The following is a 22,392-nucleotide window of genomic DNA, read 5'->3' as shown; positions in this document are numbered from 1 at the left end:
GTTCTCAGTGCTCCCTTCCTTACTTTGCTCACGTTTCCAAAATCTTTAGCGGAACACATTTTAATATCTAAATGTACACAGATAAACCTAAAAGGGAATATGCTGACAAAATCTGGGCCAACATGCTTTCAAATAAAATTTGAATTATTAGGTTACATCAAAATCTTCAAATGATAATCCTAAACTTACACGAACAACAAAGAATCTTTATGTCAGTTTTTATATCTGCAGATATTATGTAAATAAACAATGCTGTATTTCTACCTACATAATTAAGAAAAATTGCCACAATTCCCTATTTATGAACAGGATCAAAGATTGAAAGACCACATGGAACAGAGGAGTCTCTTCTCTGAAAGAGTCTTTGCTAAGAAGGATCTGATCAAACTTAAATAAATCTTGAATTACTATCGGCTACCGCTGGGATCCTGTCATTCTGGATATTTTTTTATTTATTGAATCATTGTGTAGTTGTATAAATAAAGAAGTATCCATGAGTGGATAGAGGAGATTGTAAATAGTCTCTTTTAGTATAATTTAAGAATTTGAGGTTTCCAGAGGAAGAAATGTATCCTTTTTAATGAAGATCAGTGAATTTCTGTATTTCTAACTTTTGATTTTAAGTTCTCAACCTTGTCATGGATAACAATGGACTACCTGACAGAGTGTGATAAATCTTTACTTTTACTTACTTGCAGGAAGTTACTCTTCCTCAGTTCTGTCAGGGTTATCTTGCCAGACCAGGATCTGTTAACTGTGTAGAATATTCTCTGTATAACCTAGGGATAAAGAAAAATAAACCTTCACCATGGGGCTCAACAGAAATCAAACCATGCCAGTTCCCAAGAGAAAGGGCAAACAGGCAGCATTTTAGACAGCCATCCTCTACAAATTACAGCATAGTCTTGCCAACCACAAATGCCATTCAATGTGCCTGATCTCCAAGGAGAAATTACCATTCTATTTTAAATCACTTCACTTGAACTTGTTAACAAACCAAGGGATTAACATTATTCATACATCAAGCAAACCAATGAGTACCAACCTAATAAGGAGAGTCACATGATAAAGGTAACCTTTTGAGCACTCTCAATCTTTCCATGACATGGTCACTTTAAAATCCTGAGCACTTACTCATGCATGCACAAGTGGCTGCCTTTGTTAGCCCTTTGCTTTTTTGAGAGGTGATCGAATGAATTTGAATATTTATCTGGCACTGCCACCTCAAAACCTTTCCCTCTTCGTTTTTGTCACTGAAGGGGATTTCCTATCCAGATACTAGCTATTGAGAAATGTTGTCACAGAATTTGACGAAAATGAATAAATTCATGAAGCAGCAGCTCTAACTCCTTTAAAACAACAAATGAAACCAAGGACAGGAGAAATCAGATCATGGGATATCCACAATTACTGTATATACATGTAAAAGTTGATACCATGTAAAAGTCATCATATTTTTGGCCACAAAATCTGGATTTTCCATATATCTAATGCAAAAGTCGACTCTAGTCTCTCGCTTCAGACCTTGCTGCCCACAAGCTGGAACTCTTGACGTCTCAGTCACAAACTCACACCTCAGTTCCGGCCATCCACTCATCGGAGTTCCTGATACCACCAATATGGACTCATGCCTCGGCCCCAGCCTCCTGGACATCGGAGCTCCTGATGCCTCCAACGTGGACTCACGCCTCAGCTCTGGCCGTCTTCCCATCAGAGCTCCCAACACCTCGAATGCAGACTCTCGCCTCGGCTCAGGCTGCCTGCCAATCGAAACTCCCGATGTGTCCGACAATGCAGATATATCCTGCGTTCCTATCCTCTCCTGTGGTAGGACGTGTGTTTTGATGTGCAGAGTTTATTATTACTTTAAATCATTGTGTTTTTGTTCTTTATTCGCTAAGAGGTCAATTGGACTTCTACTACTGATACTGATTTTAGATTCTAGTGTGAATTTTAGCCCCTCAAAAGTAGTATCCATGTAATAGTCCAACCCATAAATTTAACAGTTAAAAAAAGGTCTACAAAATTTGGCTCTTATACGAGTATATACAGTAGAGGTAAATTTCTTATTATGATAAATGGGTTCTGTTGCCAACAGGTGAAGTGAGATACCATTTTTTTCTTTAACCAATTTAAATATGGTTAAAAAATCATCTGCCTTACAGAATCAAATCCCAAGTTAAGCCACAGATTCTGCCAGAAAACAAACAGTGGCTAAAACTTGCTGAATTTGTCTTTCCAGACCAATAACATTTTCATGATCCACAGGGATCAAAACTGAAGCATGCCAAGCTATCATTCTCCCAAATTCCACAAGGCATTCAGAGAAAAAGCTACTTTCCAATTCTATAGTTGGAAGAAGTTGGTGTAGAAAAGAAATAACTTTGGCAAGAGCAACTCAGTATTTCAAGTTAATGCTAGATAATATTAGCAATATGACCTGCATTCATTCTTGCAGTCATCTGGTTGAATATTACAGAGTGAACTCACAGCTCAACAAAGAGATATATACGCCAGGGCAGGCCATGGATAAACTTGAATTTCCAATGAATGTTTTTTTTAAATGGTAGAGCACTTTGAAACAATGTTGATTGAAAGTGTCTCTGTATCCTAAGTTTCAAGGAAAATAACTATGACAAGTGCCATCACAGAATATCACTATATTGTGGGATCCTGAGTTTAATCTACCAATAACCATTGCATAAATTATATATTTCTCATTGATGGATTAGGAAATGTATTTTCCATTCTCTTTCCACTGACAAGGCTCTTCTAGGCTACACTCCTCAGTAAGTAATGCTGGCAGCCTCCTGTCCCCAATACCAGTCTTGATCATACAAGGACGGCCTAGTGAAGACGGCTTCACTGTGGAACACTGAATTCATTAAGAGTTGAATATTTAAGTTGTACCTCTATGAAAGAGTGAATTTAAGTTCAGAATAGTGCAGTTTGGATGAGATGAGCAAGTATTTAAAGTAACAATTTATGTCCTCTGCAGAGCTAACACACATACACATTGTAGATAAGAATGAATCACATCAACCCATAAGGTTTTTCAGGAATCATAGGGTTGCAATTCCACTATGCTAGTCAAATGTTGGGGTGGTTTTGGCAGCATAACATTTGTGCCCTTCAGGAGTCAAGTGATGGAGTAGTGGCCGGTAGGAGAATACCAGCCCTCTCCAGAAAAGAAGGAAAACAGTGAAGAAAAAGCAAAGCCCCAGACACACAAATCACAACAAATAAAAAATAAAGGTGAGGAGAAAATGGCATCAAAGAAAGAAAAGACAAAAACAATGGGAAGAAAAGAAGAAAGAAAGACGCCGGAAGAGAAAGGTGCCTTACCTGCACGAAAAAGCAGGGACCCACCGTGGAAAGAGTAGCCCACTCCTCGAGGTTAGTGGAGACGCTGCAGGGTCGTGACCCACCGACCGCAGGACTACAAATATGGCTCAAGGAGCCAAAAAGGGGTGCACAACTGCAAATGCGTGAAGAATCGTGCATGCGCAATGCACATAACAAGGAGAATACTGACGGGAGGGGGGACCAGCTGTGGAGTGAAACTCCACAATGGACAGCTGAGAGAGGCCCGACAGCAGGGCTCCCAGCTGGAAGATAAAGAAATCAACGGGAACGGGAGGGGTGAGAAAGAAAAAAGGAAACTAGAGACACAACAGATAATCAGCCCAGAAGAAGAGGACCAACATCAAGAAACCATGGAAAAAAAAACCCAACAAACCGAGACAAGCAGCTCAACAAGAAAGTAGTCAGAAGAGACAGGTACAAGGAAGACAAATAGAAGACACAAACCCAATAGCAGACACAGAAGAAGAAGAACACCAAGCTCTGCAGAGGAATAGGAGGTAAAATGAATGGACATTACATAGATTTAAAAAAATTTCAAGAACAAATGAAAGCATTAAAAGAATGGCTGACACTAGAATTTAGTGAAATGAAAAGAAAAATGAAAAGTACAGAAGAAAAAGAGAGTGGAATAGAGCTGGTCATTACAGAGGTAGAGAAAAGATTAGAAAATGTGGAAGAACGTGACAAAAAAGTTAAAGAAACACAGGAGTCGTTAGCTCAGAAGATGTATATAATGGAAAACTATAGTAGGCGAAACAATATAAAGATAGTAGGCCTTAAAGAAGATGAAGAAGGCCAAAGACATGAAAAAATTTATAAAGAATGGATCCCAAAAATCCTGTGAATGCCAGAAATGCAGGAAGGAATGGAAATAGAAAGGGCACACAGAACATTAGCCCCGAAACCACAGTCACATCAAAAACCAAGATCCGTTTTAGTAAAATTCCTGAGATACACGACAAGAGAAAATATATTGGAGAAGGCAATTAATAAAATTAGAGAAGACAAAAAACCACTGGAATACAAAAGTCAAAAATTTTTTTTCTACCCAGACATAAGTTTTGAGCTCCTAAAGAGGAAAGAGTTTAACGCAGCATTTGAGCCCCTTGATCTTGCACAATATTCTGCAAATGTCACAGGAGTCTTAATTTCCCTTTTAAAAGTATAACATGATGATAAAGCTTACAAAAGTAACTTGCCTAACTGCTCCCCAGTGAATTACTGATGTTTCTTTGAAATATTTCTAAAAATTTTATCAGACTTTTGTTTTTCAATTTTAGATGAAGTGATTGGAAATGACAGCTCAATGAAGAATACTTACAAAATGCAGGAACATCTCCATGCTAATTATTCTGCAAGTAAATTCTAATGCTTGTTTTCAAATCACTGTGCAGAAGTACCCTTTGAAAATTTTGTCACTCTTTTGGAATAACAAAAACAATAAACAGTCATCAGAGAGAGACTGATGACGTTGGGAACTTCAGATTCCTTCAGAGACTTCCTTTGGAAACCCAGCGTTTGGAAGTGCAGCATGCCCAACCTGATATTACCGTGGTAATGTATCGTGAATGGAATTCTGGTGCATCCTTCAAAAATGTTAGTCCCGGATGAGTATCCACAATATCCTAGGAAATACATTAAAAAGATATAATTAGTCTTTACATCTGGATCATGCTACCTGGCAAAATAAACAATACTCATCATTACACAGATAAAGGCCCATCCCATTATATCGTGGCGCAGGACATACTATTGGCATATATCACTGCCCCTGAGCATGCTCTGCCATTAGGCAGATGGCACATCTGCAACTCAATATAATTTTATGTGTATTTTCTTTATTCCCTTGATGTCCCTACATAAGTAAATTATTTCCGTCACAATCTTAAAAGCTTGAACTAACCCAACATCGACAAATTTCTGCATGATGAGAAATCTAGATATCAATTAGCTTCTGTGATAAAATGCTGCTTTATTTTTTTCCTGAGTAACTTATTCTTGAACTCCTCCCACTGAAGATTATTTTTTAAAAGCACATCAACAGTCCTGACTCCATATTCAAGTGAGAAGCTGAACTGCTGTGAAAGAGGATAAGGATGCGAAAGTGGTAGAGTGTAGCGGCCTGTGTCCGGAGACACGGACTGGTTCACATAATGGCCGACAAATGTTGCAACTGCGTGGACCTGGGGGGGGTGGTGACACTGGCCGGCATCTCAAGTGAACTCCACACCTGAAGATGGGGAAGACTGGTATGAATGCTGGCCAATCCCAGGCCGGCGCTCCAATGATGCAGGGCCCTGATGCCAACGCCTGGGTCCCATATAAAAGCAATGGCCAGAGCAATATACTGATCTCGTTTTCCAAGGCTTTGATGTGCGTGTCATTCTTCTCCACACTTGCATAGCGGGAATGCTACATTGGTGACCCCAACAGGTCCAACCGGCAGTCAGACCCAAAAATTATGGATCAAGTGGTCTCTCTCAGGCTCCCAACGCTTTGGATGTTGCAGCCACACATGTAGTTCGAGCAGGCCGAAGCTCAGTTCCAGCTTTGGCACATCACTGCTGATGACACCCGCTACTTCTATATCGTGATCAGGACACAACTGCAAAGGTCGTAGATTCCTACGGCAGCCTCTGGACCAAGGAAAATACATGGCCCTCAAAGGCCCTTCCTGGGCCTGATTGATTCAAATGGACAGATTGGGGGACAGGGCCCTGTCCGTCCTAATGAGCGAGATGCTCACTCTAACCGAGGGCCACTAGCCTTGCCTGCTTTTTGAGCATATTTTTCTGGAGCAGATGCCCGAGGATATCCGACACTTGCTCATGGACGAGAATTTCAGTGACCCTCGGAGGGTCGCACCCTGGGCGGACATGCTCTAGAGAGCGAATGAGGACACCAGCACCATTGAAGACCACATCAGCAAGCCTCACGAACAGCTGCGTGTGAGATCAAGACCAGCAGAGAGGCAAGTTAATACTGGGGACAGCTATGCTACTACCATAAGCAAAGGGGTGCGGGGGCTTGTCGATGCCGCCCACCCTAAGGGTTTCTGGGAAACGCTTTGGCAACTGGTGTTGATGTCTGTGGTGGTTGGCCCACATGATAGCCTCCTCTACGTCTGGAACTCCTTGACAGGCAGATGTTTCCTGGCCAACACTGGTGCCGAGATAAGCATCCTACCCCCTGCAGGACTTGAACACCCGCAACGGCAAGCATGGCTCAGCATTGAGGGCAGCCAACAGTTCCTTCATTTGGACTTTTGGGACCTGCACAATTCCCCTTTGTTTCAGCAACAGCCGCTTTACATGACTTTCACCCTCACGGAAGTGGCGTAACTAGTACTGGGGGCCAACTTCCTTCATGTCCACTGCTTGCTTGTCGACCTCAAGGGACGGCGCTTGGTGCACACCAGATCTTTTCAGACTCTGCCACTGGGGGAAGCCAAGCTACACGTCCCACCACCTGGGCACTATAATACTTTCAGACAATTAATTTGCCTGCATCCTGGCAGAGTATCCCCTCGATAGTGGTGTCACAGTTCTCCAAGGCCGAGCCAAAGCACGGGGCAAGGCACTTCATTTTGACCGAGGGGCCCCCCCGCTCCACGCCAGGGTGTGCCAACTCCCTCCCGAAAAGCTCAGCCTAGCAAAGGAGAGTTTGAGAAAATGGAAGAAGTTGGGATAGTACGGCGCTCTGACATTCCCTGGGCCTCCCCGTCCACATGGTGCCCAAATCAGCAGGGGTTGGAGACCATGCAACAACTACCACTGCCTCAATGAGGCCACCACACCTGACAGATATCCTGTGCCCCAGGTCCAAGACTTTTCCGCCAACCTGCATGGGGCACGGGAGTTCTCCATGACGGATGCCATCTGGTGGTACCACCAAATCCCAGTTCACCCCCAAGACTGCAATCATAACCCCCTTTAGCTTGTTTGAATTTCTCCGCATGACCTTTGGTCTAAAGAGTGTGACATAAACTTTCTAGCAGCTGATGGATGCAATGGACCGGGACCTTCCATTTGCGTTATCTATTTGAGCAATATCCTTATCGCCAGCTGCAGCCGCAAAGACCACGCTGCCCAGCTGAGACAACTTTGCACCTGGTTAAGTTAGTTTGGGCAGATGATCAATCCCATGAAGTACCAATTCGGTCTGGACACATCGACTCCTGGGGCATAGGATAAACAGACATGGGGCTACACCACTCCCCGATAAGGTCGAGGCGGTCCAGCACTTCGCTAAGCCATACACGGTAAAAGGGCTACAGGAATTCGCCGGTATAATAAACTTTTACCACAGGTTCATACCGGCAGCAGGACACATCATGCACTGATGGCAGGCCCCCTCTTTGCACTGATGGCAGGCAAGTCAAAAGACATTACACGGAACGTTGAGTCTTCCAGGGTGAAAGATGAGCTGGCCAACGCCTCCTGCTTGTCCACACCAGACCAGACTGGAGACACCTACCGTCCTGACAGTCAACACCTCCTGCACAGCAGTAGGGGAGTACTGAATAGTTCATTGAGAGTCAGTGGCAACCCCTTGCCTTCTTCAGCGGGCACCTCCGCCCCCCAGAGCTTAAATACAGCGCTTTCAACCAAGAGGTGTTGGTGCTGTACCTGGTGGTAAGACATTTCTGTTACTTTTTGAAGGTCAGCAATTCAAGGTCTTCACTAATCACAAGCCACTGACCTTTGCTTTCCAAAAGGTATCTGATCTGTGGTCAGCCTGACAACAGAGGTATGTGTCCGAATTTACCACGGACATACAGCACATTGTGGGGAAAAGCAACGTGGTAGCCGATGCTTTGCCACATCCCGCGATCGAGTTAGTACATGCCCTGTTCCAAGGACAGCAGCAGGACTCTGAGATCCCTGTGTATAGGACAGTCGTCTCCGGTCTCAGGGTGGAGGATCTACCCATTGGCCCAGGTAATCTGACACTGCTGGTGCAACGTCTCTACTGGCAGCCCCCACCCCAGCTGCATGAAGGTGCCAAGTTTTCGATGCTATCCACAACCTAGTGCACCCTACAATCTATGCCATGGTCAAAATGGTGGCTAGCAGGTTTGCCTGGCATGGCCTCCATAAATACATCAGCAGTGAGACAAGACTGGCACGAACTGTCAGCCCTCCAAGGTGCAGGTTCACATGAGAGCGCCCACACAAACTTTGAACCAGTGTGCCGCATGTTCAGCCACATACACATTGACGTAATGGGGCCATTACGGGTTTCCCATGGGGCGAGATACCTCTTGACCATGGTTAACCACTCCATGAGGTGGCAAGAGGTGGTCCTGTTGGCTGATTCCACCACAGAAACTTGCGCCAGGGCAACAATTAACACATGGGTGTCCAGATTTGGGGTCCCTGAGCACCTAAACTTGGACAGGGGGGCACAATTCACTTTTGGGCTCTGGGCAACGCTGGCTAACATTTTGGGGACATAGCTCCACCACACCACGGCATATCTATCACCCTTAGGTCAATGGATTGGTGGAGTGCTCCCAACTGGGTGGAAAACTGCCTTGGTTCCTGCTGGGGATTTGTACCATGCTGAAGGAGGACTTCAATGGCTCGGCAGCAGAGATGGTCTACAACACGCCTTTGATTATTTCCGGGGAGTTCATGGCCCCTGCAATAACCCTCGAGAACTTGTGGTGGAAACTGGGGTCTGTGATCCTGTGTCCACTACACGACCAGCCCAAACAGAACGTGAGAAGGGGCGCATACCTGCCGCCCCTACGGTGACCCTACAGGGCTATCAGGGATAGCCTTTGTCCTCAACATTAACAATAAGGAGACTTTTATTGTTGACTGCCTGAAACCGGCACGTCTGGACTGCAATGAGCTGGTCTCCACTTCTATCCAGCAATGCAGGGGCAGACCACACAAGTCTATGGAAAAATGTCCCAGTCAGCGGATCTGCGGGGGGGGGGGGGGGGGTGGGGGGGGGGGTCATGTAGCAGCCCGCACAAGGAGACACGGACTGCCACACAAAATGACCACTGAACGCAGTGACCAGGTGGAACTGAGGGTGACAATGGCCGTTGTCCCAGGTAACCTCTGCATGGTGAGAAGATGGGGGGAGGGGGGTGGGAACGCTGGCCAGTCCCAGCCGGCGTTCCAATGACGCAGTGCCCTGATGTCAGCACCTGGGGCCCCTATAAGCACGACGGCCAGAGCAATAAATCAGTGTTGTTTTCCAAGGCTTTGGTGTGCATGTTGTTCTTCTCCATGCTTGCATAGTGAGAACGCTACAACGGTTTCTTTAAACAAAGTAATGTACAATGAAATCAGGAAAATGACTGAGATACGAGTGCTATGACTGAACAGAAGTGGGAGTTACTTTAATAAGTAACAAAAGCAAGCACTAAGGCTCCTCATATTTATTCCTTTCATAGATAAGCTTATTTCCCATCTTATTTCTTCTTCTATTCCCTACTCCCCAGTTACAAAATGCTCGATTCCCTTGTTTTCGAAAAATGTATGAATCTGTCTTCAATATATTTAACAATTGAGTAAACAGCTCTTTGTTTAGAGTTTCAAGGAATCACAACCTCTCAATGACAATATACTTTGACTTCACTTTAAATATTGACCCTTAATACGAGTCTACACACTATAGTTTAAAAGTTTCAAGGTACGAGAAAAAAAAAGCTTTCAGTATCAAACTTGTCAAGTCACTTCAAACATTAGAGGCTTCAATGAGATGACATATCATTCTTCTGTTTCAGCTCTTTCCTGAGAAGCTGAGCTACATTTTCTGCTTCCTCATTTGTTGAGACTCTGCTAGAACTTTTAACATTTGATGGTTCACCAACATCATCATATATCACTGCTCCCAGCTTTTTTAGAATTCTCAAATTTAGACTAAAGTGTCTAAGGATTTGTTGGCTTTTAATCTGGTTAATTTTTCCAGTTGATTTTTAACATTTCCTGAAATGATTTACTTTAACTTGCACACTCCTGCCTCTTCTGGCCTGTTTATCTGTCTTTTCAATCTTCTTCAGCATGATGCTGAACCAAGCCATGAAAGACCCCAACAATGAAGACGCTGTTTACATCCGGTACCGCACGGATGGCAGTCTCTTCAATCTGAGGCGCCTGCAAGCTCACACCAAGACACAAGAGAAACTTGTCCGTGAACTACTCTTTGCAGATGATGCCGCTTTAGTTGCCCATTCAGAGCCAGCTCTTCAGCGCTTGACGTCCTGCTTTGCGGAAACTGCCAAAATGTTTGGCCTGGAAGTCAGCCTGAAGAAAACTGAGGTCCTCCATCAGCCAGCTCCCCACCATGACTACCAGCCCCCCCACATCTCCATCGGGCACACAAAACTCAAAACGGTCAACCAGTTTACCTATCTCGGCTGCACCATTTCATCAGATGCAAGGATCGACAATGAGATAGACAACAGACTCGCCAAGGCAAATAGCGCCTTTGGAAGACTACACAAAAGAGTCTGGAAAAACAACCAACTGAAAAACCTCACAAAGATAAGCGTATACAGAGCCGTTGTCATACCCACACTCCTGTTCGGCTCCGAATCATGGGTCCTCTACCGGCACCACCTACGGCTCCTAGAACGCTTCCACCAGCGTTGTCTCCGCTCCATCCTCAACATCCATTGGAGCGCTCACACCCATAACGTCGAGGTACTCGAGATGGCAGAGGTCGACAGCATCGAGTCCACGCTGCTGAAGATCCAGCTGCGCTGGATGGGTCACGTCTCCAGAATGGAGGACCATCGCCTTCCCAAGATCGTATTATATGGCGAGCTCTCCACTGGCCACCGTGACAGAGGTGCACCAAAGAAAAGGTACAAGGACTGCCTAAAGAAATCTCTTGGTGCCTGCCACATTGACCACCGCCAGTGGGCTGATAACGCCTCAAACCGTGCATCTTGGCGCCTCACAGTTTGGCGGGCAGCAGCCTCCTTTGAAGAAGACCGCAGAGCCCACCTCACTGACAAAAGGCAAAGGAGGAAAAACCCAACACCCAACCCCAACCAACCAATTTTCCCTTGCAACCGCTGCAATCGTGTCTGCCTGTCCCGCATCGGACTGGTCAGCCACAAACGAGCCTGCAGCTGACGTGGACTTTTTACCCCCTCCATAAATCTTCGTCCGCGAAGCCAAGCCAAAGAAGAAAGAAGATCTGTCTTTACAGCAGAGGATTGAAACAAAGTACTTCATGATATTGTAGCTGACCACTACAAAGAAAGACACACACATAGTGTGGCAGGTTAAGCTCACTCATTTATTAGGGATGGAAAGGCTGCTTTTATACTGTTCAAGTTCCCGCCGTTTTTGCTGATTGACTGAGTCAGCCGTATGAATAACAATAGCGGGCGGGAACATCCATGCATATTAACGCCCTTCTTCCCCAGCCTGTTTTTGCTGAGTTAGTTGGGCAGCTTGGCCAACACCATTTTAGGGCTGTTGGTCTGATGCTGCCCCAGCTTCTACCCCAGTCGGTTCGTTGTCATGGGAGTCGCTTTAGCGATCTCTGTCTGCATCTGCTGCCACGCAATGTGCCGGCCCGATCTCCGCAATTGCGGGCCGCCACATGACCCCCCACACCCCCCCCCCCCCCCACCAGAACTGGCATTACAGTCTATAGTGTCCATAGGTATAGTCCCCAAAGTTTTTTGTGGTCTGTCTCTGTGTCAAGGTGTTGGTGTCTCCACGGGTTCTACTGGGTCTGTGTGGGCAGGGTTGAGTCCAGCTCGAAGGTGGCTCCGTTGTTCCGGGTGACTTGAAAAGGACCTTCGTATGGCTTCTGCAGTGGTGAACAGTGGGGTCCTCTGCGTACAAACACGTACTCACAGTTCTCGAGTTCTTTGGGGATGTTGGACTTGGCTTGTCCGTGTCTGGAGGGTGGGATCGAAGCCAGGTTACTGACCTTTTCGCGCAGCCTGTCCAGGAAGGTGGTTGTCTCCTCCTTCTGTCCTCTGGCCTGTGGAACGAAATCCCCGGGAACCGTGAGTGCGGCTCCTCAGACAATTTCAGCAGAGGATGCGTGGAGGTTTTCTTTCGGCGCTGTTCGGATGCCAAGTAGTGCCCATGGTAGCTCATCCACCCAGTTGGGGCCCTTGAATCTGGGGATGAGGGGCCTATGGAAACAGCCAACCATGCCCTTGGCTTGCAGGTGGTATGCCATCATATGGTGTAGCTGAGCGACCCACGGGTTGTCAATGTCGGTCGACAAACTGGAGGTGAACTGTGTGCCTTGGTCAGAAGTGATGTGCTGTGGCAGTCTGAATCTTGCAATCCAGGATGAGAGGATTGCTTTGGCACAGGACCTGGTGAATGTTTTGGCCAGGGGGATTGCTTCTGGCCACCGGGGTGAAGCGGTTGACCACTATGAACAGGTAGCAGAAACCCTGAGAGACTGGCAAGGGTCCCACTATGTCCACGTGAATGTGGTCAGACCTGCGTTCCATTGGTTCGAAAGGCTGTGGGGGGACCTTGGTGTGTTGCTGCACTTTGGCTGTTTGGCGCTGCATACACGCCTTGGCCCACCCCTGGACTGGTTTGTGCAATCCACACCACATGTACTCACTGGCCACCAGCTGGACCACAGTGTTACGACCCCAAAGTCCCCAAAACCCAGCAGCAATAGACATTCACCAAGGCAAGTGGCATTCAAAATCAAAAGTTATTTTTAATCAACTTCAAACAAGAAAATAGAATCAAACTTTAACTTAACTCTATTCTTATACTATACTCTGTATTAACCCAAATTACCCCCTTCTAATTCTAAGCGCACGTGTATGTAAGGTGTGTATGAACTCAAGAAAAGTTCTTTGGTTCACAGTTCAATCTCACTTCTTCTTCCAAGTTCTCTGATTGCAGGCAATCACCATACTGTGCACAGAATTTAACATGTATGAAGTTCACCAGGCTTGGTGCTTGAAAGGTAAATGTTTACCACTCAGGAAGGTTCTTGTAGGGTTTGCAGAGAGATAATTGTTGCTCCAGGATTTCCACAACTGAGGTATCACCACTAGTCACCTCAGAGTCTTGTTGATGAAACTTGCCCCATCAGGGTCTTCTAGATGGTAACCTCTTTCTTCAAGCTACCACAGAGTTCCATTCCTTATTCTATTTCAAGAGAAACATCAGACAGATAGCACTTCCAGCCATCTACTGCTCTGGAACTTGCTTTCATCAGTTTCAAACAGTTCTCCCTGGATTGCACTTTTCAGTTACTTGCCAGTGTCCCACACATTGACTGACTGACTGAGCTGTTAATTCAACTCTCTCTCTTTTCCAACTGAAACTCCAGAAAGAGCATGTGACTCATGTCTTGCACATCCCCCATCTTCTCCAGCAAACAACAGGAGTACTTTCTTCTGCTCCATCTGTTGATATCTTAGGTAAACAATCCAGAATTGACCTTTCTGTGAGCACTTTGCAGAAAGGTACTGATAGACAGCATGACTCCAGCAAGACAATGGTCAAGCATTTTATGACGTCAGTTCAATTAACACCTACTTGTGAAAGATGCTTACAATTCTCCAGAGATCTTCAGCATTTCTTCAGTCTTTCAAATAAGATCTGTTTTAAAATGTGTGAATGTATGTGATCTACTCTAAATCTTATAAATTCTCCCCAAATATTAATATTGTTACAGTAGTCCTGATGGATGGGTGTGGCAGCCCATGGATGGAGTCAAAAACTCCTCGCCTCCATGCTACTGGGACAATAGGTCGAACCTGCCCAGTGGCCATGTCGCACAGGAGGGTGGTAGTACCTGTGCTGGCTGGAACATCCTGAAGCCGAAGGCCTGTGACAGCGGTCCTGTACTGTGGGTTCTCGTCATCCTGCTGCTGGGCCTCTGCCAGTGCTGTGAAGTCCAGACCGTTGACCAGGGAGTGGATGTTGTGTCTTGACAAGGCGTCCGCGACCACGTTGTCTTTGCCCGAGATGTGCTTGACATCTGAGATGCAAGACGAGTGTCTCTGTTGGCAGGCTGACCAGAGATCGGAGATTTTAGCCAGGGCAAAAGTCAGTGGTTTGTGGTCCGTGAAAGCCCCTCTCTCAAGAAAGTACCAGAAGTGGCAGATGGCAAAGTACGTACTAGCAGCTCTCTATTGAAAGCACTATACTTTAGTTCAGGGGGCCGCAGATGTTTGCTGAAGAAAGCTACTGGGCACCAACTTCCTTCTATTTGCTGCTCCAGGACTTCACCAATCCTGAAGCATCGACTGTGAAGGCCATGGGTGCATCTGGTCTGGGGTGGGTCAGGAGTGCAGCTTTAGCCAGGGCTTCTTTGGTTTCCACAAACGCACGTGCAGATTCGCCATCCCAGGTCAGTCCTTCTCCTTGCAGGACATCAGGATGAACAGAGGGTGCATCACTCAGACAGCTGCTGGGATAAACCAGTGATAAAAGTTTATCATCCCCACGAACTCCTGCAGACTTTTGGTTGTACTGGGCTTCGAAAAGCTGCGGATGTCCTCTACCTTGTTGGGCAGTGGTGTGGCCCCGTCCTTTGTAATCCTGTGGCTCAGGAAGTCGGTGGTGTTCAGGCCAAACTGGCATTTGGCCAGGTTGATGGTGAGGCTGAACTTCTGCAGACGACTCCAGAGATTTCGGAGGTGCTGAAGGTGTTCCTGTAGGGTTCTACTTGCCACAGGATATCGTCAAGGTAGATGAAAGTACGGTCCAGGTCCCGGCCCATTGTGTTCTTCAGTAGATGGAATGTTCGTACCACATTTTTGAGCCCAAATGGCATCCTCAGGAACTCGAACAGCTCAAATGGAATGATGATGGTCATCTTAGGGATGTCATCAGGTTGCACCATGATCTGGTGATATCCTTGCACGAGGTCCACTTTTGAGAATATTGTTGCCCCGTGCAGGTTTGCCGCAAAATCCTGGATATGTGGCGATAGTTGACACATGGTCTCTTGCCCCAGTTGCTTTAGGCACCATGTGCAGGGGCGAGGCCCATGGGCTGTCTGACCGTCGAACAACTCCCAACTCCTTGAGCTTGCGGAACTCCTCCTTGGCCAGTTGGAGCTTCTCCGGGGAAGTCGTCTTGCCATTGCGTGGAGAGGTGGCCCCTTGGTCAGGAATGTGATGTCTGACGCTGTGTCAGCATCTCTGCTATGAACTGAGGGGAAAGGATTGCTGGGAATCCCGTTAGCACCTTGAAGAGCTCATCCTCCAAACTGTGGATGGAGTCCAGGTGCATTGCCGGAAACCCAGTGCCTCTCAGTGCAATGGTCTGGTAGGCTCAGTGTGAACGAGTCACTTACCCTTAAGGTCCACGAGGTGGCTGTGGGCTCACAGGAAATTCGCTCCAAGTAGTGGTTGTTCCACTGCGGCCAGCGTCAACTCCCACGAGAAGTGACTGCCCTCGAACTGCAGCTCGGCCCTACGAGTGCCATATGTTCATATACTACTGTTGTTGGAAGCCCTCAACATGGGTCCCGCTAGCCTGCGCCTAGTGTCCAACCATGTCAGGGGTATCTCGCTGACCTTTGCTCCTGTATCCACCAGGAAGCGTCTGCAGGACAGGCGGTCGCAGACGTATAGGAGGCTCTCTTGGTGGCTAGCTGTTGTGGCCATCAGCGACGGCTAGCCTTGTTTCCCTGGAACTCGCAGGGGTACTGGCATCGGCAGGACTTGGCGGCCCATCTCCGGTGGTAGAAGCACCATCTGTCGCTGAACTCGCTCCTGCCTCTCATCTGCTGTTCCTTGCTTGGGACTGTTCTGGTCTGATTGCGGGACTTCGTTACGAGCCCCAAGTAGCCGAGCAATTCTGTTTCTGTTTCCACAGAATGTCTGCCCGTGCTGCGACTTTCTGGGGGGGTCAGTGAAATCTGCATCTGCCAGGAGCAGTTGGATGTCTTCAGGCATCTGTTCCAGGAACAACTGCTCAAACATGATGCCAAGCTGCTCATCTCCCAGGAGGGCCAGCATCTCGTTGATGAGTCCCGACAGGGATCTGTCTCCAAGCTCATCCAGGTGGAGCAAACGTGCTCTTCGTTCTCGCTGTGAGAGTCTGAACGTCTTGGTTAATAGCTCTTTGAAGGCAGTGTAAGTGCCTTCCGATGGTGGCTTGTGGATAAAGTTGGCAACTCTGTCTGCAGTCTGTGAATCCTGGGTGCTAACCACATTGTAGTACTGGGTGGTCTCTGCTGTGATGCCCAGAATCTGGAACTGAGCCTCCGCCTGGTCGAACCACACGCCAGGTCGAACTGCCCAGAAGGTCGGGAGCTTCAGGCCGACTGCGCTGACTGCTGCTTCGTTCTCCATCACTAGGTTTAGATTCCTTCTAAACTGTCAGGGTCATCAATTGTAGCTGACCGCTACAAAGAAAGACACATACACAGAGATCTCTGTCCACGTCTGCTGTCGTGTGATGTGCCAGCCCGATCTCTGCAATTGCGGGCCGCCACAAGATTTTATTTTAAAGTTTCCAATCCAATTTCCATCTCAGTATTCAACAGCTCCAGCCTTACTTCTGTTTTGCTTTTCCTTTATTTCATAGAAAAATTCTTACAATTCTACATCCTCTCATAGCAATTTCCTTTACTACTCCTTTTGTATTTTCCAAAATTATTATTCCCATCTTCAATCTCCATGCCACCATGTCACTGCAATAGCTATGAATTCAGACTGGTGTGTTATTAAATCATCTATCTTGTTAAGAAATTATACCTGTAGTGAGAAAGCAATTTCATTCTTATCCATATCACATTTCCACCTTTTTGCTAACAGTCTGCTCATTCTTGACAGATTAACTACATGGTCTTTTCTGTTTTATCTTTCTACATCTTCCTTCACAACTTTCTTTTTTTTAAAAAAAGTTTAAAGCTCTAACCACAGATTTAATTATTCATAATTATCCGCTGACTGCTCTACATCTAATACATATTTTATTGCCATTAACTTAAAAAAATGAGTTTAAACCAACCAAAAAAGTCAATCTTTCAAAGGCATAAACAAACAGATGCAAAGGGACAATACCAAGTGGTCTGTTTCCACTTGCTTTCCTATTTGCAAACTTTCTGTCTTAAAATTTAATTGACTCTGTTAAGACAGTGTCCATGCTACGGGGCAGGAATCAGCACCCATCTTACACCCTTGTGGGAAACACCCCAAGTCTATAAAGGTGGCATAGAACTAAGGTGTTTATTATGTGGAAGTATCTGAAGCAGGATCAGGAAGAGAATCATTTCCATCCACCAAAACATTGTTGAAAGCTCTAACATTTGTTTTCCTACAGGTAAGGCAGCTATTTGGCCATCAGGTGGCAGCAGGTGGAAGACATATGTTCTTCCATATGCTCTAGAGATGGCCATTCAGTAGTGCTTGAAACTTTGGGTTTTAATGAAATTTGCAATAGCAGACTTGCATATAAACGATCACTGTGTAACAAACACATACCATGCATTTATTGGTATGACAATTTATTTCTCATTGTGTATAAATCCTCCACTCTGCAGCATAAGCTTTTAAGATTGCAATCTTGAGATTATAGCCAGTATTACAGACAGATCTCTGATAATAATGGTTTCCGAGTTTTGAGCACAATACAGAAAAATTTTTGGACTCTTCCACACAACCAGACAATGCAAGTCCTTTTTGGTGAGATTAATAACTAAACTCTTCTACAAGTAGAGCTGAGAGAGAAATATACAGACTTTTGCAATGACCACACAACCTCAAGATCATTATTTAAAACTTTTATGATGGATGTGGCTGCACTAATATTTGCAGTAATTAGTCTACAATGTTGGTCTCTTCTGTGCCACTGGAAACAAATGGGGCCATTGTGCTTCAGTTACGAAGAGGGCAAATCTCCTCTGGCCAAATTCACATGAATAACTCCGTTTCTGAATAATTTTAAATGTAATGACTGAAACACTGACATTTTCAATTTGCAATATATAAAGAAAGGCGCAATGCTATATAATCTCCGAAACATTAAGATTGCAATACTGATCAAGGACAAGCCTATTTAAATAAATTGTACAAATTATTATTAACAAATGCTAAAATTTGAAAATTCTACATTTCATTTCGCATAAGCAAAAATTAACAGGTTTTTCTGTATTTTAATTGTGTTCAAGGTATTAGACTTTTTGCATAATCTTATTAAGTACTGGAGGAATTGATAAATTTTCAGGTTAACTGAAATTCCAGAGCTCAAGGAAGCCCTATATAAATCACTTTGTTCCTCTCATGTGAACATCGCTGGGAAGGACAGCATTAAATACCCATCCCTAATTTCCCTGAATTGGTGGTTACAAGTGATGCCTTGCTAGTTCATTTGAAGGTCTTAAGAGCCAAACTCTTCTGCTATGGGACTGGATTCAAACATTGGCCAAAGCAAGCAACAATGGCTGACTTCCTGATAGCATTCTCTGAAGGACATTAATAAATTGGATGGGTGCTTATTATTTGTTCCTCACTATTATATTTAAAAAATCCAGGTTATTTAATTAATTAAATTTAAATTCCTCAACTAGTATTGGGACTTTAATTCAACACTAGGAAACTTCAGTTCTCTGGATTGCTAATTTATATACCAAAATAGAAACAGAAAATACTGGAAATATTCAGCAGGTCAGGTTGCTCCTATGCAAAGAGAAACTGTGTTACATTTTGAGTTAATGTTTTTTATTTCAGATTTCAGCGTTTGTTTTGATATTTACAAATAAAACACTTTGTTCGATCTCAGATTTCTGATTTTCCTGTGATCCCTGAGGCGAAAATTCTTGATACATTTTTTTGAACTACAACCTCCTTATAAAGGCTTGATATCTCTTATTTATGACAAAGTGGTTAATTTAAGGCAAGCCTTGTTAGTTAAAACCAAGAATGCCTGAGAACAGGATTTGATCCTTTTGCTGTCCAATGAAGATTGGGATTCTATTTTTAATTTAATTAACACTACTTCCTTTTATGCAAGGCATTGTTTCCTGCAATTTAAAGTGTTCCACAGAGCACACATTTCTAAAGTTAAACTGTCCCATTTTTATTCAGTTATGATTCCTTTATGTGACAAATGTAAAACAGATGAGGCTGCTTTGTTCATATGTTCTGGATTTGTCCTAGCGTAGAAAAATTTTGGAAGGCTATTTTTCAAACTTTATCAGCAATTTTACATTTAAAATTGGAAACTTGCCCTTTAATTGCTCTTTTTGGAATATCTCAATGGGTGATGTATTACTGACTTCCATTCAGAGCCAAATTTTATCCTTTACTTTACATGCACAGATGAGCAATTTTGATAAAATGGAAAGATAATACCCCACCTATACAATTGTCCTTAGCACAGTGGCTTAAATGATATTATGTCTTGCTTAAATCTAGAAAAAAATTAGATATGCTATCAAGGTTCAAATATTAAATTCCAAAAGACATGGGGCTCATTATGGACTATTATCATAATCTTAAGATTTAAAGTTGTTCAGGAATCTTGGCACCGTGTTGTCACTCTCCAAGAAGGCATTATTTTCAACCTTGCTTAGAGGAAGGGGGGTTTTTAAATATTTTTTTTACTTTCTTTTTTTCCCTGTGTTTTTTTTTGTTATGTTTTATTTCATTATTAAGAATGTGTTCTGGATTTCTTAATTATGATCATATTTATAATTTTTTTCCTAATTTTGTAGCACATTGTATAATTTTTCCATTCAATTGCTTATACTTTAAATACCAATAAAAATATTTTTAAAAAGTAAATAATGACATAATCTTTAAGATAATTACATTATTCAAAACAAAGACTTTATCAAGTGGTGTGGGCACACACCCATTTATCTTACGTTTGCTGCTTCCTTCAGGTTTGCATTCTCCCTGTACCCATTAGTTAATAATGATCACCAGCAATCTTCCATTACCTTGTATTGATGGTCACCCTAGCCTCTTTTAAATTGTAGCACCTGGGTAGCCCTCCTGGGCCCCAGGTGTGATTACTAGGCAAAGGTGCTGGAAGCACCTTTTAAATTGCAGGGGGATCTCGCCCCCGCAATGAAGTGTCACACACACTCACTGGAAGTACTGTCGGATGTTCAGATTCTTCCTGCCCAGTGATGTAAGCACCGACGTCACCGGAATAGGTGGGTCAGCCATTTTCGTTTTCAAATCGCCTGTGGACGCGACCTAGGTAAGTTTAACTGGGTTCCCTGACTACGTCTGAGGTAGGTCAGGGACCCAGTTGGATTCTGACGTGGTTGACTGAGTCTGCTTTGTAACTGGGGCTCTAACCGGGCAATTTGCCCGGTTAACCCCATTTTAGATGGCAGTTTGAAAGGGCCTACTGATTTATCACTTGTGGTATCAACTTAAATGTCTCATTCTGCCTGTGGAGCTCTGATGTCAGACCCTGCATATTTGCATTCTGTTTCTTTCACTTTGCTGATAATCTTTAGTGTGGGCTCACTTGTGGAGTTTGTGTGGGGTGGCGCTTCCTCACAACCAGCTCCTTTTGTCTGTAGGTAAGGTAATTGAAGGTTGAAGCAAAATTTGTTTTGACCCCAAAAAAATGGTCTGGGTAAGATTTCAAGGGCATTGCAATGAAAAAAAATCTTGAAGATATATGCACAGACCTCAGGGAAATAACTTTCTAGTTCATTTGCTCTGCAGGTCAAATGACGTGAAACAAATACTCATAATTGTCCTTATCTATGCTCAAATGCAAGATAATTGAATGTTAACTATTTTGTCATTTGAAGAAGATTTCCAAGTCATCTTGATAACTTTAAATTACATGAATTATTTCTAATCACAAATGTAGCTGAAGGCTAGAATGTGACTACTTTCTTTTACCTTATCTGTATTTCAGCTGAACCCCTGCTGTGGTTGGCATACAAACTGTTAGTGTGTTTGACTCTAGGCATTCTCTCTTGTGTAAACATACCACTTTGGATATCATATTTAATTTGTGTCCCAACTGAATGCAATTACTCCACACATCAGATAGAGTTGTTTGAATCAATTCATGCATGGGATGAGAGTTATTAAATGGCTTTCCTGACATGTATGCCAAGTTTTCTTTTGAAACCCAGATTAGCTATGATGTTGATCACTGCCAAATGCCAACTTCCCAATTTTTCAGTCCCAAATATTCAAAGAAATCACTCAAAGATAACATTCCATCCAAAGTTGAAAATGAATGATACTAAGTGATTGTTTTCAACACATAGCTCTCTCCAACAGTATATATAGCATTAATCAGAGCCAAATGCAGAGGTGTATTGGAAATGTTAATGAATGCATGCAAAACATCAGTTTTAACATTACAGTGGTATCACTATTTTAAGTGCTGAAGAAAAAATATTGGTTGGGTTTATGTTTGCAGGATGTGGCAATGATATTCGTTATTAGTCTTGAACTGAGTAGCTTGTTTGGCCATTTTAGAGGATAATTTGAAGTTACCCACATCATTATACACCTGGCATAATTTCAGCCAAATTGGATATAGAAGGGAAATGGATGTTAGATCGCTAAATTAGAGATTGACTTCCCAACTCATTTCCAATATAATTCTCAAGGGCCATGTTGGGTATCAAAAGGAACTATAATCGTGTGGGAATCATTCAGTCTGATTCCTCAGCAGAGGTAGAGACAAGGTAAATAGCCACAATTTTTTTTCCCTCCAGGCAGGGGAAGAAAAACCAGAGGCATAAATTTAAGGTGAGAGGAGAAAGATTTAAAAGGCACCTAAAGAGAAGCTTCTTCAGACAAAGGGTAATGGGTATATGGAATGAGCTGCCAGAAGAAGTGGTGAAAGCAGGGGCAATTGTTACATTCCAAAGACATTTAGAAAGTTTTGAGGAATATGGGACTAGCTTGGTCAGCATGGACAAGATGGGACGAAGGGCCTGTTACTATGCTGCTGAACTCAATGACTCTTCATCATGATGTCTGTAACCCAAAGGCAATTAAATTTTATTGGTTACTCACCAATATTATTGTAATTGGCCATACCAAAAGATGGCTGTCTGGTGCAAAAAAACCTCTCTATCAATCCCTCCTACTTGATCAGAAATTTG

At 44.0% G+C, this 22,392-nt stretch overlaps 1 protein-coding gene across 9 annotated transcripts in view; it reads right to left on the bottom strand.

Moving 5' to 3' along the window:
* Positions 1-22,392, bottom strand: part of ppp2r3a (protein phosphatase 2, regulatory subunit B'', alpha) — a 315,951-nt gene that overhangs the window by 36,077 nt on the left and 257,482 nt on the right. For all 9 annotated transcript variants that reach the window (XR_011344060.1, XM_069896596.1, XM_069896592.1 and 6 more), the window contains 2 exons: positions 4,917-4,991; positions 693-779 (listed from right to left, as the gene is read on the bottom strand). Coding sequence is in view for 8 of the 9 variants with exons in the window: in XM_069896596.1 (XP_069752697.1) it covers positions 693-779; positions 4,917-4,991 (162 nt within the window). In the remaining variant the exon portion in view is untranslated. The remainder of the gene's footprint in view (positions 1-692; positions 780-4,916; positions 4,992-22,392) is intronic.

Source organism: Narcine bancroftii, chromosome 9 (genome assembly GCF_036971445.1).
Source record: "Narcine bancroftii isolate sNarBan1 chromosome 9, sNarBan1.hap1, whole genome shotgun sequence".
Taxonomy (NCBI): Eukaryota; Metazoa; Chordata; class Chondrichthyes; order Torpediniformes; family Narcinidae; genus Narcine; species Narcine bancroftii.
The sequence above is the reverse complement of the archived record's forward strand: the minus strand, read 5'-3'. Positions and strand labels throughout refer to the sequence as shown.